This window comes from Ailuropoda melanoleuca, chromosome 9 (assembly GCF_002007445.2).
Source record: "Ailuropoda melanoleuca isolate Jingjing chromosome 9, ASM200744v2, whole genome shotgun sequence".
Taxonomy (NCBI): Eukaryota; Metazoa; Chordata; class Mammalia; order Carnivora; family Ursidae; genus Ailuropoda; species Ailuropoda melanoleuca.
In genome coordinates, this window is record NC_048226.1 from 95096667 (window position 1) to 95112359 (window position 15693).

General features: G+C 46.4%; 1 protein-coding gene across 3 annotated transcripts in view; it reads right to left on the reverse strand.

Annotated features, from left to right (window-relative positions):
• Positions 1 to 15198, reverse strand: part of LRRC6 (leucine rich repeat containing 6) — an 81147-nt gene extending 65949 nt beyond the window's left edge. For 2 of the 3 annotated variants that reach the window (XM_011222910.3, XM_011222909.3), the window contains exons 1-3: positions 14993 to 15198; positions 5899 to 6066; positions 1832 to 1909 (exon numbers count right to left, since the gene is read on the reverse strand). In XM_011222910.3, coding sequence (XP_011221212.1) covers positions 1832 to 1909; positions 5899 to 6066; positions 14993 to 15002 — 256 coding nt within the window. In that variant the 5' untranslated portion in view covers positions 15003 to 15198. The remainder of the gene's footprint in view (positions 1 to 1831; positions 1910 to 5898; positions 6067 to 14992) is intronic. The other variant, XM_034668630.1, reaches the window with a different exon arrangement.
• Between the last annotated feature and the right edge of the window lie 495 nt (positions 15199 to 15693).

Consider the following 15693-nt stretch of genomic DNA (forward strand, 5'->3'; position numbering starts at 1 on the left):
ACACCCGCCGTCCCAGCCCTCACTTCCAGGGCCGGTGCGTCTCTGTCCTTTGTGTTTCCAACCCCGCCAGCCGCCAGTCGCCAGCCGCCCCGCGCGGGCCCCAGGAGCTCCCCGTCTCANGGAGCTCCCCGTCTCAGTCTGGTGTCTCGCGGGTGCTGACCGCGAGTCCGCCTGCTCCCCCGTGCAGGTGGCCCTCCAGCCGCCAGCCGCCCCGCGCACGCTCCCGGAGCTCCCGGTCTCAGCCTCGATCCAGTGAGCACACCGGAGCTCCGTAGCTCCATGAGATGCTTGGTGGTGCACGCTCCCGGCTCACGGACTCAGTCTGCTGTTTCCAGCGTGCGGGTCCACGGTCCGCCCGCTCCCCGGTGCAGGTGGCCCGCCAGCCGCCCTGCGCGCGCGCTCCTGGAGCTCGCGTTCTAAGTCTACTGTCTCGCGGGTGCCGTCCGCGAGTCCGCCTGTTCCCCCGTGCAGGTGGCCCGCCAACCGCCAGCTGTCCCGCGTGCGCTCCCGGAGCTCCCTTCTCAGTCTGCTGTTTCAAGCGTGCGGGTCCGCGGTCTGTCCGCTCCCCCGTGCAGGTGGCTACCGCTGTCTGGCACCCTTGACACGGCGGCTCCCTCCCCCTTCTGTTTAGCTTCCGATATCTGTGCGCGGTTTCACGGCTCCCCGCTTCGTACCTCCCACATTTTCTTTATCCCAAAAATACACTGGTTCTTTGTTTTATGTGATAATTTTGAGATGCACTAGAGAAATTGTAAAAAATACAATCATTAAAACCAGAACTTAATACAGAATGTATTTATATTCTATAAAATGTATATATTTATAAACGATATAAAGAAAAAAGATTGATAAAGTTGAGTATATTAAAATGTAAGACTTCTGAATAATACTAGCATCATAATTGGAACAAAAGACAAGTAGCAGACTCAAGAGGAAATATTTATAACATATATAAACAAAGGACAAATATCTGGAAGGTATAAAAAAAAGATAAATCAATAGAAAAATGACCAAAAAATATGAACTAGTAATTCACATGAGAAATATAAATACTCGATAAAAATTGGAAGGGTTATATGGACATTCAATAATAGTAAGGGAGATGCAAATTTAAAAAGTTATTTGATAACAATGCCTTCCCATTTTAAAAAAAGATTGCTTACAAAAAGTACTAGTGAGCTTGTGAAAAAAAATGGGTATTCACATGGACTACCAGCACAAAAGTAAATTGATACAACTTTTTGGTGAACAATTTGGCAATGTTTTTCAAAAGGTGCATATTTAAACCCGGGAATTCTATGTCTAAGTGTCTGTCTTTTATTTATACATGCACACAGAGTGAAATGTAAAAGAATCCTCATTATGGCCATGCTTATTATAGCAAAATGTTGGAAACCACCCAAATGTCCACCTACAGAAAAATTGGGAGATAAATCAGTGTACCATCATTCTGGTAGCAAGCCCCCATGTTCTGGATATCAAAGAACAAGATAATTTCATAAAAGAAATCAATTTTCAAAACAATACATATAGTATGATCCCATTGATACAAAGCAAATGAAACCAAACTACCTTCTTCTCAACCAAGGGTTAATTTTAACACCACTACCCCTGGGAAGAAAGCTGGGTTAGGAGAGGGTGAAGTGGACCTCCATTTTCATGTTTATGTATCTCGCTATTGTTTGAATTTTTACCACGATAATTAATAAACATAAGACTTAGGTAAAAATGTTAATTTGAAAAGTGTACCTATTTTTTACATGATACTGCTTAAATTTAGTTGCAAGTCTCAAATTTAATTCATAATAAAATATAAGAAGAAAATTCTTACCTTCCAAATTTTCAATTTTTTCGATGTTGTTTAAAGCTAAATTCAAATACTCAAGTTTCTTGAGTTTGCTAACATTTTCTGAAATATACAAAAATATAAGTAATTAACCTTCAAGATAAAAGCAATTTTTACATAATCTGCTGTGAAAATGAGAATGGGAATCTAAGCATTAATATGGTTCTCAAAACCATGTTGATTTTCATGTCCATACCTGGACGTTAGACATCCTTGGTTGCCAAATGCGGCATCATTTCTTCCTCCATTTTTCCTAGTAGAACTCACTTCTGCTCTTGTCTCTAGCCAGCTCTAACTCCGGGGAGTCTGACTGAACCAAGCTGGGGCCAGTGCACAGAAATAGCAGTTCCCTTGATAAGGACAGCTCAGGAACCTAGGCTTCAGCCAACCAGCCCACGGCCATCTCCTGACAGCTATGTGATGGAGGGGAGGACATGCACATTGACTGCCCCCAGTCAGATGAGAGGCAAAGATCTATATTCCATGCTTGGGGACTGCCTTTTTCTTTCTCCTGCTGCATGTGAAAAAGGAAGAAGGTGATATCCTGATTGCTACCACAGTCAGCCCGCAGCCATGAGGAAAGCAGCTATAGGATGAAGCCCACAATGGGACCAGTGGAGCAGAAAGAAGGAATCACCCAATCACCCTGGAGCCTGCCTTGTCTCTAGACTTAGTTGGGTAAGCCACATTAAGTTGAGTTTTCCTTTACTTGAAATCAAGCTCGCCCTGCTCCACACGGGATTATTGTTTTTAATAAATATTGCTCAGAGAGGCAAACCAATAAGCATACATAAGTCAGAGAATTGCTGTAGGATGGGGACATTTAAAAACACCAATAATACCATAGCTAACATGCTCGAGGGCTTATTATAGGCCATGTACTTTTCTAGGCATTTTGCATATATGATATCATTTCATCCTTGTAACAACCCTAAGAGGTAAAAATTACTGTTGGTTCCCTTTTACAAATAAGAAAACCAAGGTGCAGAGAATTAATCCACTTGTTCAAGGTTAAGTGCTGAAGCCAGGAAATTTGAATCCAGAGCTTGGCACTAAATCGTTACACTACACCCTAAAAGAACAGACCTTTCTCAGAGGACATGAATGTGGGGAACCCTGATAGGGAATGTGCACGGAGAGCACCCCTCACTTAAATAACACTCCTTCTGCCCATTTTCCATGGATATGAGGAAGATCAAACATGATGACTTATGGTTGTCGTCACCTTTACCATCCTTACATTTCATTTAAAATTCAGAAAATATCACTTATTTGTTCACATGGACCTAAGAATAACACTTTGCCTCTCTGAGCCTCAGCTGACTTATTTTTTAAAATGAGGATTTTAGAATAAATTACTAATGTTTCTCTCAGCAATTGGATGATTTTAAGTAATACTGATGTTTCCAGAAGGTTCTCCAGGCAACACCTGAGCATTCACTAGTCAACAGATTTGTGGAGCTCTGTGCCCAGGATTATGACCAACAGAGTGTGCAGTCTGTATCCCGACCAAAAACACCTACAGTTATTATCATTAAAATTGCCAGCCTACAATAAAAGGCCTGTTCCTTCCCCACCTTTGTTATATGTATAGCCCTCTAAAAGAGCCTTCTGGTAGGAAACAAAAAAATTGTTTGGGAAGGGTCTCTTAAATTATCCCTCAAGTGGATCAAATTGGTCAGGGGAAAAAAATGGCTCTACAGATAAAAAGTTACAACATCTCTTGGACAGCGGGAAGGGAGTCCGCCAAACCATGGTTCCAGCCCAAACCGCCCCGGAAGCGGTTCCCACCAACGGCCATCACCAGACCCACAGACCAAAGCCATCCCCCAGGGCAAGAGGCTCTGCTCTTACTTCTAGGCCTTGGGCTCACTGGGAAGCTGTTACAAATGCACATTTGGGGCGCCCACCCCCACAGTTTCAGTCAGTAGGTCTGGGATGGGCTGGAGCCCCACTTTAACAAGACCCGCGGAAGGTCCTCGGCTCACACTGGGATCCACACGAAGCACACGAAGCCCCCCCCCCCCCCCCAGCCCGTCTGTCTCTCTCCAGGAAGAGCACAGCTCTAGGAGAGGCGACTGTTCCACAGACTTCCACCTCAATGGCAACAGAGCAAGTGCGAGTCCTGGAGAAATACTTTCGCTGGCTAAATAAGCGCCTGCATGCGGATGGGTGGAGCGGCACTGAAAAATCCCGTTATTAGGGTTTAAAAGAGTGTTTAATTTAAGAATACTTTGGAAGCAAAAATTTAAGCTTTCTCACAGCTCTGAAAAGGCCTGAAATACTATGCTACTAATTAGTAATTGTGATGGACCCAGCTGTGGGGATGGAAATTTCGGGAACTCTTTTAGATCTGTACAATTAGGACGGCTCGTTAATGCCCCCCTGCATCAAAGCGGCTGGTTTTCTGTAACAGCCTTTTTAATTGAACAGGGTGCCAGAGTTTCTAATTTCTGGTAAAGTGAAAGATGCCGAAAATAATTATCTGAAGAAATATAAAGAATTGTAATAAATCTTCATAAAGAAAATAATGCAAATTCTAGGCTTTTTGCAACCCGAGGACCAATTCTCAATTATCCACCAAACCAGGGGCAAATAAATACCTCAGCGGGGTTTCTCACCCTCAGGGATACCAACGTTGTGGGCCCGCGAGTTCCTTCTTGCGGGGCCATCCTGTGCAGTGCAGGATGGTGAGCGACGTCTCTGTGCCTTATACGCGGTAGCGCCCCTCCCCCCCACACACTTGGAACAACCAGAATTGTCTCCAGAGGTTGCCAAACAGCCCTGTTGAGAACCACCGCATGTCACCATTGCTAGTTTGAATATAACCTCAAAGCTGACCTTTGGTTCCAGCTTTGCCCAGGGGGTTCGTGCTCCTTCTGCCTCCTGGACCCTAAGCCCATCCCTTTTCCCCCAACTCCGCCCCTACCTCCAGGTGGCTAGCCTGGGTATATGACAATTTTAACAGCAAAGGTAGCAGCTATCATCTGAGTGACTGTTTCACACAGACCCTGGTGTATACACGGCAAGACTAAGTGAACTAACGTAATTTCACACAATTTTCAGTGGCTGAGGCAGGGACCAAGCCTGTCAGGACTTGTGCCTCCTCTTGCCACTAAACTATAGGTTGCTCTTCTGAGTGTGGGGAGCGCTCCTGTTTCTGGGTGGCAGGATCCCCTGAAAGTGACCCCACAGACCTCCCTTCTCTCTGCCTCTTAACTCATTCTTCCCCAGGGGATTGTGGGGTGCGCCCTCCTAGCTGATGGATGAACTTGGAGAAGGAACTGGGCATGGCCCGTTCCCCCCCCCCCCGCCCCGGCTTCTGGGATCTCCTTGCCAGCAGAAAGTACGCACTCTCATCCCCTACTGCCACACTGCCCTACGTAGGGCCCACATACTACCCAGCCTGCATGCGACCAGGTGGACAGATTGAACTTGAGAGCAGTTTTAGGAAGCCCACTTGGCCGCAAGTCTAAGCCACCTTCTCCAAAAGGTTTTGTCAGTTATAATGCTGAAGTTTTGATCTGTCTACTTCTCATTTCATTCCAAACTGGAGCAGTGAGCAGGGGTACAGGTGTGGAACCCCTCTGATGGCCAATACAGAGCACAATGCCTTGCACATCCACATTCTCCATAACCACGGTGGAACCAGCCACCCCAGGGAAATTGACCAGAGTTTACTCAACTTCCACACAACCCTTTCAGTTCCATGGAGTGGTGCAAAACTACGACGAACGCCTGCATTCTATTCTCCTTCGTTCAAACTTTGACAAAACCAGGCTATAAATGAGCAGGTCAACAGGCATGCTCCCACCTTTAAGGGCCCCTTGTAACTCTTTGATGGCGTCCCTGGCGACCCTCAGGCAAGGGGACTGAGCGGCGTGGGAGCCCCGTGAGAGGGTCCATGCACAGCTCCCAAGAGCTGGCCCTATTTCCCCATGTGGCTCTTTTTCACCCCTGTTTGTCTTCCTCTAAGAATCGCACTGCCCCCCTCAAAGTTCTCCCATTCAAAATGTCAAAGAAACCATGAGCACAAAATCCTGAAGACTTACCAATTTTTCCAATGAGGTTATTTTGAAGATAGAGGATTTTTAAATCCCGGCACCATTTGTCAATGTGTTCTAGTCTTTCTATTTCTTGCTGATGCAAGGAGAGTTCCTCCAGGGAAAAAATTACACAGTCATTGTGTTCGGCATTCCGTCTAATAAGATCTTCAGTGACTGAAAGAAAATTTGTTATGTATTACATCTCCGACACTGTGCTCATCATCAGGTTATTACATTATGCATGCATTGGTTTTTCTTCCCAGTTAGATGTCAGTCCTCCGGGCCCCAGAGATTTTCAAAAGGGGAGAGAATAGAGAGAGGTGCTGCCTCCTGCTGGTGACACCATGATGAGTCAGAGAGCTTTTGTCTTTTTTTGCACAGGGTCTACCCACATTTTGCTGTCTGGACGGGGACAGAGTGGGAGGGTAATGACTGTGAGAATGTTGACATGGAAGTATCATGTCGAACTGGATGGACCCTAAGTAGACCAAGACAGGGTGACTCAGACCAAGAGGCAAGGTCTGGCTGCCAGAGGGCAAAACCATGAAAGCACCGCCCACCATTCAGTAAGGAAAGGTCCGTTCATTCAACTGACGTTTATTAACTTCACTAAAGTCGAAGGGGAAAGAGAGGAGCACCCTAGAGGTTGCATTGCAATCTTATACAACAGCTACCCTGTGGGCTGTTTCTGGGAGGAAGAAAAGGAGCCGCTCACAGGAGGGTGAAGAGAGTCCCTGGCCCTCCGGCAGGAGTGCCCTGCAGCACAGAGTCTGTCCTGTTATGGGGGCACCAAGGGACTGAAGACAATGCCCTGGTCCAAGGTTGGAGCCAAGAGCGAGACAGGAGTCCCCTTCATAAGCCACACTCGAGTTAAAGACGTGATGACAAGGGACAAACCCTGTGTTTTCCAGTGCTACTAAAAACATCGTTAATTCATTTTAAAGTCCACATTTTAGGTGGACAGTGGAACGTTGCATGTCTAGCCCGAGAGACAATGAAGATTTATTTATTGCCGCTTACAAGTGCCAGGCACTGTCTGAAATGCTTTGCATGTGTTCACATAGGAGTATTTACACTTGGCAGATGAGGAATTGAGGCACGGAGTTTAAATAACTTGCCCAAGGTCTTGGTGGTAAGTGCCAGGGCTGGGTTGTGAGTGTAGGAGCTGGTGTCGACCACGGGCTGTTAGCCACTATGCTGCATCACCCCAAACAGGAGCAAGGAGGAGGCTCTCAAGACTTCTCAGGCTTCCTCAATGGTACAGGCTGAGACAGAGTTCATCGCAGCCCCCTCGGCTGCCCCACTTCCATGCCACATACTGAAAGAGGGAGTTTGCCTTTTTTTAAAAAAAATGTGAAAACAGGTATGAACTTGATCATTCGTGTGCAGGTAGCTGAACCCATGTTATTTCTGGTGGTAGGAGATGGGGCTGCTTGCCATGATAGTTCTTTGGAAGAAAGGGGAAATGTAAAGGTCCAGAGATTAAAATACCACACATGGGGAATGTCCCTGCTGCTCTAAGCTTTGGCTCAACTAGCTGGCAGAGATGGCTACACTCCAGGTCCTGGGGAGGGGCAGACCAAAGAGGCAGGGAAAGAGGCTAATAGGGCAGCCCTGACAGCCCTGGCTCGCTGGAGTCCCTACTGCCTGCTGCTCTCTGCTGTCTCTGGAGGCCACAGCTAGCAGGGAAGCCAGTTTAAGCAGAAAATGACTTTCCGAAAACCAAACCTATAAGAGAAGGGCATTAAAACTACTCTCCACATGTCCCATCAATCAAAGTTGGTTCTAACAGCTTAAGTCAACTGATAATGAATATACGGGTGTAGCCAAGTCAAGGACGTGGTGACGCTGCTGTGTAAAGTCAAATGTATGAGCTGTCTCTGTAATCGTCTACCAGAATTCTCTTAGTAAGGATGCAACAGGGATTGAGGGGTTGGGACGGCACAACCAATGTTATTTCAGCTACCCTAATGAAATGTGGGAATTATTCACTGCTGCCAATAAGAACCTCAGTGACCAGTGGGGAATATGTAACTTCAACTATACCAATTCATGGAGCAGGGGGCTGGGTTTTTGGAGGCCTTGCTGCCATCAGACCTGAAGTCAAAGGGGCCAGGAGGATGTGCCCATCCAGAGCCCATGCCCTTCCCTCTAGAATGTGTCCCAGGTTGAGGAACAATAGAATTCTCTGCCCAAGGGGCCGCAAGCCTGTCTCCAAGCCCTACACTGGCTGCTTCTCCAGGTTCATTCCTGAAGACTGGATGTACCATGAGGTATACATCCCTATACCCTGGAGTGTCCAAGGAGCAGTTCTTTTCTGGAAATGTGGATGGATATGTAGGCTGGAGTACTGACCCTCATACAGGGGCTTGAGGGACCAGGATTGAGCCAGGGATGGGAACGGAAGGGAGGGGTGTGCCAGGGAGCCAGCTCTCCCCAGATTCCCCCCCACACACACAGCTCTGGCATAGAACCCAAGGTGTTTGAGAAACATATTAAATGTAGCCTTCTGGGTTGTTATAAAGATATTCTTGTCAAGGGAGGAAAATGCATTTTATCTGTCAGTTTGATAACTTGACACATAAGCGTCCATTATAGTCTTTCCCTGGGTCACCAGTTGCCCTGGAAGGCTTAGTGGAACATTCATATTGAAGATATAAACCCAAGTTGAACCCCACAGCAGCTGTCATCTCTAAGTATGGTTCAGCCCAATGTGTTCAGGGGAATTCTGAAAGCGTCTTGTTAAAGCATCACGGTGTCCAGCCTGGGATGGCTACGTCAGCATCTATACAGCGCACTGGGGGTGGCCTGGGTTTCGGAAACGCTAAAGGGATCATGGGCCACTCCAGCTCCACGTCTTAGAGGCTTTTCTGATTTGTCCAACCCTAAAGACCCATAGGTTGCTCTACGGGTACCAAATACCCTTCCTATGTTCTCTTGCTACACCTTTCTTAAAATTAAGAAACTCTTTTCATTATGCTATTTTCTGTGTGAATTTGATCACTTCCATGCAATTGTCAACTCCTCCCTTTCAGACGCATGTAGGTATTAGGAAGGAATTACGTTGATCTGTATCTCCTAACCATGAGAATTAAGATGATAAAAATCACTATTAGTTGAAAGGGATGGAGGCAGAGGAACTACCCTTCGCATGAATAACTAATTTGCACGCACACACACACACACACACACACACACAGGAAATAAGGGTCAACAGCTGATTCAGCACCACAGGGAAGCTTGTCCAACAGCAACAATTCTACGTAATTAGGACAGATGAAAAAAAATGGAGAATCACAGAGGAAGGCAGCACTGCGAAAGTCTGGATCTCCCAGCGGCCCTTTCCTGACCTCTTCTATAGAAAGCAGACTGCTGCGTGGCCCCCCGTTTTATAGCACTCAGGAAACTGCTGTTACACAAAGCTGCCCCACCTGCAATGGAGAGGAACATGAGCGAAGAAACCAGAGTCCCCAAGAAGAAATGTGAAAGACTATGTACGTGGTGGATGGGAATAATAGCATTCCAATGCTTTTCAACAGGAAAGCATTTTGCAGTTTTATGCACTATGTCATTTAGACCAAACTCTTTTTTATTCCCAGGAGGACTGTTCACCTTTAGAAAGTTTGCTCCAAAAAATACAGCACTGCATTGACAAGAAATCATTCCGGGGATTTAAAGCTGCTTTGGAAGCCTTAGTATGTCACCCTAACACTGTTTCAAGAGACAGAATATTGCCGTGCCGACCACCCACTGGCAGAAGAACATGCCAGGTACTCCATGAAACGCAGGGCTTTCGCTTCCTTATTTTAGAAAAATTCAAACAGCAAAATCCAGGACCCGAATGGACTCTGAGAAGTGTCTCACCCATAGAGGACGCTAGCCAAGACCCGCATGACTGGAGCAGTGGGGGCTGATAAGAGCACAGTTTAAACACGGATTCATACTCATCTAACTGGCTGCAGCTAAGGAATCCAACCAAAGGTTCAACCGAAACTCACCAGTCAACCTACCCTGCTTTTCAATGCCATGGGACGACTGGGTTTTCAATAACTTGAGGGAATGTCAATAAATTGACTCTGTGGGGTGGGGTGAGGTGAAGGGCAGAAGGAGAAGGTTTCTGGAATACTGGCGGTTGTCAGGCCTTGTTTGTTTCTACGAAGCTTTTCAGTGTATTGAGCAAAGTTCTAGAAACTCCCAAAGCCAATAATGAAGTGTTCATTCCTTCAGGCTTTCTATTGTGTTTTGTAAATAGCCCTCTATTTCTCACTGGATTAGAATAAAATTGATAGCATATGTTTGGGGCAGATTTCGCAGAATTTGTAAACATCTTGGAAGACCTAGCAGAGATATCCACGAAACAGAACTGTAGCAGAGATGAAGGGGTGACAAATAGGGGAAGGTCACCTCTTGTAGCAACCACATGTTTTTTTTATTGTTTTCAATGGGCACTTTTAAAAACAGGATTACTTATTTGCCCTGCCTTTTGTGACTGAATCGGGGTCATGATAACAAGCCTTGCTAGCCATACTAGACCCAATCCGATTCACGTAGAGAGTGCTATTAAAGAACATGGATGAAGAGCTATGGGGCAGCGACAGAAGAACACAGAGAGAACAAGGGGTATAAAGAGGGGAGTGATCAGTGTTACTGAGTGACAGGAGGGAGGGCAAAAGAGGCATCGCGGAGAAGCTGCCTGAGCTGAGCCTTGAAATGTGAGTAGGTATTTGTCAGATAAACAGATGAAGAAGGGGCGCTCCAGGTTATGGTAGATGCTGTGTTGCCCAGTTCTCTCCTTCAAAACTGAAGGATTAGTTCTTCTAGCTGCTGGGAGTTAGGCCAGCGGACCACCCTCAGTGGCCCACCTTCTTCCTAAGTCACTCGGCTAAAGAGACACCTCACCCAACGCCATGCCCCTTCCCAGGAAAGCTCATATGCAAAGACTGGTTGACGTGGGGCCCTAATGGCCCAGCCCTCTTACCCCAGCTTGGGAAAATCGAAAGGTCCATTCCTAGTTTAGAAGTCCTTCCAAGTTTCCAGGTTGCTTAGCTACAGCCTTTGTTAAAATGTATCCCATCCCAACATCCTTCCCTGCCCAGTCTTGCCTCCTTCCCTACCCATTCCACTAACACTCCCCAATGAACCTCCCGCACACTAATCTCCATCGAAAAGTCTGCTTCCTGGGGAACCCAACTTGGAAAAGTGGATACCGGAAGTGGTACGTGAGCGCAGATGCTAACTAAGATGTGCCTCTGGAGTTGGAGTCTGCTGCCCGAGTGGCAATGGGGACACCACTACTGGTGGGAGATGGAGCACAGATAGTGTCTAGCACAAGGTAGCTGTGGGATGTTTAACACCTGCACTTGTGCTACAAAGAGAACAGTGTTACTCCATCTGGAATTCCATAGCACAAATACCATAAAGTAGGTGGGTTACAAACAAGAAACATTTATTTCTCATAGTTCTGGAGGCCGGAAGTCTAAGACCATGGCATGGACAGATCTGGTGTCTGCGGAAGCCCTACTTCCCCGCTGATGGGAATCTCACATGGTGGGAGGAACAAAGTAGGTCTCTGGGGCCTCTTTCAGAAGGGCAATAATCCCAGTTGTGATGGCTCCCCCTTCATGACCTAATCACCTCCCAAAGGCCCACCTCCTAATATCATCCTTTGAGGGTTAAGACTTCAGCATATGAGGGGCACCTAGGTGGCTCAGTCGGTTAAGCATCTGAAACCAAGAGGTTTCAGATCAGGTCATGATCTCAGGGTTGTGAGATGGAGCCCCATGTTGGGCTCTGCACTGGGCGGGGTACCTGCTTAAGATTCTCTCTCCCTCTGCCCATCCTCCCTACTCACTCTCTCTCTCTTTTGAACGAAAGAAAGAGGGAGAGAAAGAGAAGAGAAGAAGAAAGAAAAGAAAAGAAAAGAAAAGAAAAGAAAAGAAAAGAAAAGAAAAGAAGAAGAGATTTCAGCATATGAATTTTGGGGGACACATTCAACCTACAGCAAATAGGATCCTAATGAAAGGGAACGCACTAGTAAGTGTGACGTGACAAACCAGACAGTAGAGAAATATGGGGGAAATCATAACTTAAAAACTCAAAGGACAGGGGTGCTTGGGTAGCTCAGTTGGTCAGGCATCTCCCTTCAGCTCAGGTCATGATCCCGGGGTCCTGGGATCGAGCCCCACATTGGGCTCCCTGCTCAGCGGGGAGCCTGCTTATCCCTCTCTCTCTGCTGCTCCCCCTGCTTGTGCTCTCTCTCCCTCTCTTTCTCAAATAAATAAATAAAATCTTTAAAAAAAAAAAACCTCAAAGGATAGTTATATTGGGTGGCTGCTGCTGACACAGTTGATAAGGAAAGGCTGAGCGTGATTAATTGGACATTTAAAAAAGCTGGAGTACCACACTGACAGCATATAAAGAGGTTTGCGTCCTGAAACCAGAGAGTAGAGAGGGCAGAGAATGAGGACCAGGACTTAATCATAAGAGGAGCAGGGACTTCAGGTTCCAGACATGATGGAGTCATAGGGACAAGATTGAACCTCCAGCCTAAACCAACTAACATCCGGAAAACCATATATGAAAAACAAAACCTGACATTAGGAAATCAAAAGGGAAATTATAAAGTATTTTGAACAGAACAAAAAATGAAAAGCCATATCAAAACGTGTGGGATATGGCTCAAACATAAGTTGGAGAAAAATTTACAGCACTAAATGCCTAAAGAAAGGAAAAAGGTCTCAAACATCAGCTTCTTCTTTAAGAAACTAGAAAAAGAATAAATTAAACCCAAAGTAAGCAGAAGAAAGTAAATAAAGATTATATCAAAGCTCAATGAAATGGAAACTGAAACAATTGAGAAAAGTAAAAATACTTAAAAAAATAAAATTAGTAAACTTCTAGCCAGACTGATCAGTGAAAAAAGAAAAGACATAAATTGCCATTATTGGGAATGAAAGCACAACATCATATAGATTATATAGTATTAAAGGGTAGTAAGAGAGTAATACAAATAACTTTATGCTAATAAATTCAGGAGCTTAGATTAAATGGGAAAATTCCTTAAAAGTCACTAACTACCAAAGCTCACGTGGGAAAACACAGATAAAGGAAACAGCCCTGTATCTACTACAATAATTGGAAATGTAGCTCGGATCTTCCCACAAAGAAAACCATAGCACAGATGTCTCACTGATGTCTCCACTGATAAATTCTACCAAACATTTAAGGAAAAATAATACCCCGTGTACACAAACGCTTCTATAGAGATTTAAGAGAATTTCAGAATTTAAGAAAATTTAAGAATACTTCCCGAGATAATTCTACAAGGCCAGCATCATCCTAAGTCCCAGACTAGACAAATACAAGGCCAAGGCTGACCACAGGAAATGTTCTTCTAGACCAGGGCTAACTGATAGAAACTGGGATAACAGACTCTTGAAACTATGAAGGCCAGGTAGCTACATTTAACTTTAGAAGTTAGGTGGACAGATGTTATAATGAGGGACAAGGCTGGAGTGGTGGCCAGTGGTCCACATCCATGGAGGGCTATGGAGATGGTGAACAGAATGTGACATTCCTAAGGACAATACAGACGGGCAGCCAACAAAGGTACTATGTAATCTATGCAATCAAAATACAACAAGGATTGGTGACCGGAAGGCTAAGGACAATTGTTTCAATAAAAAGTCACAATTTCTTGCCTAGTTTTTGGACCTAAAACTAGAGTTGCCAGATTTAGCAAATAAAAATACCGGGTAGCCTGTATTTTTATCTGACAACCCATTGACTAAAAGAGAGGCTGGGTCCCCAAGAGTACATGGCAATGATTCATCCAATCCTTTCCAAAAGGACTGCTGGCCATTTACTTGAGTAACAATACACTGGGGAAGGGGGAATACCAAATCACATTGACGCCTCCTGGACACAAGGTTTGAATTGTTATTAATATCTGGAAACACAAAGCATTGCCAAGTATTTTTATCAGAGGGGGCATGCTGGGGGCCAGGTTATAAATGGAATCACACCCATGTCCAGCTCACAATTCGTTAATCCATTAACAAGGTAAATATGGGGATTGTTTCCATTTTTTAGCCACTATGAAAGCAGGTGCTATAAATGTTCATACACAAAGTCTGTGTGCACAAAGGTTTTCATTTTTCTTTTGTAATATCTGAGGATCACATGGGTGGGAAACAAAGTTTTCCTTTAATTTTTACTGCCGTTGGTCTAATTTTTTTGTCTACTGCTTTAGAGAAGAGGGAATACCAGTAAGAGGCTTAGGAATGGGGCTTTTACTGTTTACAAATCACCTGCCCCTTCCACCAGACTGTCAGCTCTTCCAGGCCAGAAACCCCACATCCAGCACAGTCTCTTGGTTTAAAAATATTAATTATGACACTTCTACAGTAACTGAGCAATTACGCTGAACTATACAAAATTGTCACAAATCAGAGGAAGATTGGAAAAGGTGTTGGTAGGCAAATGGTTCAATCTAATATAAATAACTGTTAATCCCATCACTTTGCACATTCTGTTGCTGTATTTGTGAAGGAACACTTTTACAACACCTAACCAGGTCTGTAAAACAATACTACTACTGCTTTCCTCTTCGAGATGAGGTTTAGGACCAAGTGGGTGAGGTCACTGGCTCTAAGTCTCCAGGCTGGTAGGCCTAGGAGGCGCGCTCTGGAGCGGTTCCCTCCACCACCAGGTACACTGCCGGGCCCAAGGAGTGTGAAGGTGGCAGCTCCTAGACAGCGACTAGCCCAGGACCACAGGGCGAGCAGGGAGACGCGTTGGCGCGAACCTGGCACGTCTGAGGCCAACCCTGCACTTTCCACCACTCCCTATCCTGAAGCCCCCCGTGCCTTTCTCGCCCACCCCATTTTATAGATGAGGAACCTGAGCCTCGCAGAAGCTAAGCTGCCCTCCCGGCGGGTCAGCGGAGGGGCTGGCAGTGCCGGGCCTGCGGAGGGCGGAGGGCCCAGGTGGGCCGGAATGCGCGGGCCGGAAGGGGCGGCGGTGGTCTGGGCCCCCTGGCACCCGGGACGACGCCCGGAAAGGGGACAGTAGAGGGCGGCAGGTGGGAGGGGACGCTTACTCCGGCCCATGGCACCTCTTCGGTTCGCGGGCCGGGGAAGCTGGCCCCGGACCCCGAGGTCTTCCTTCGCACTTTCTAGTCACACCTCCGTGCGTCCGCTCCGGACCCTGGGAGCCATGGCAACAGGGACTCTATGGCGGCCGCGCGGGGCCAGGCTGCGCCGCGTTTCCAGCGCCGCGGAAGAGCAGTGAAGAGACTCCGCGATGGAGGGCTCATCGCGTAGGCAGAGGCTCTCCTCCCGACACCTAGTTCTCTTCCCCGTCCCCACCCCACCTTCCGCAGACTGCTTCCCTTTCCCCAAATCAGCTGGCCAGACGAAACATCACGGGGTTCTCGCTTCCTAGTGGATCTGCCTCTCCGGGGTGCCTCTCTTCTGGCCTCTGCTTCTTCTGTCTGTGTAGTTAAGGCCCTCCGGAGCCAGGGGTCAGGGTGTGGCCCCCGTTCGCCTCGCTAGCGGGGTGGCCTTAAACTTCCTTAGCCAGATTCCCTATCTGTAAGATGAATAACAATAACTTCAAAGGATCTTTCTGAATGTTTTTAAAGAGATGATTTGAATGAAGGAAGGACGCTTTTATAAAACAGCCTACCTATAAAGGGTAGTTGCATTGTTCTCATGTCCTTAGTCACAGCCCAACACGGATTTCCTACTAACAAGCTTTGAAAAACACTAACCTCCATCCACTTTCCATACCCACCCCTTT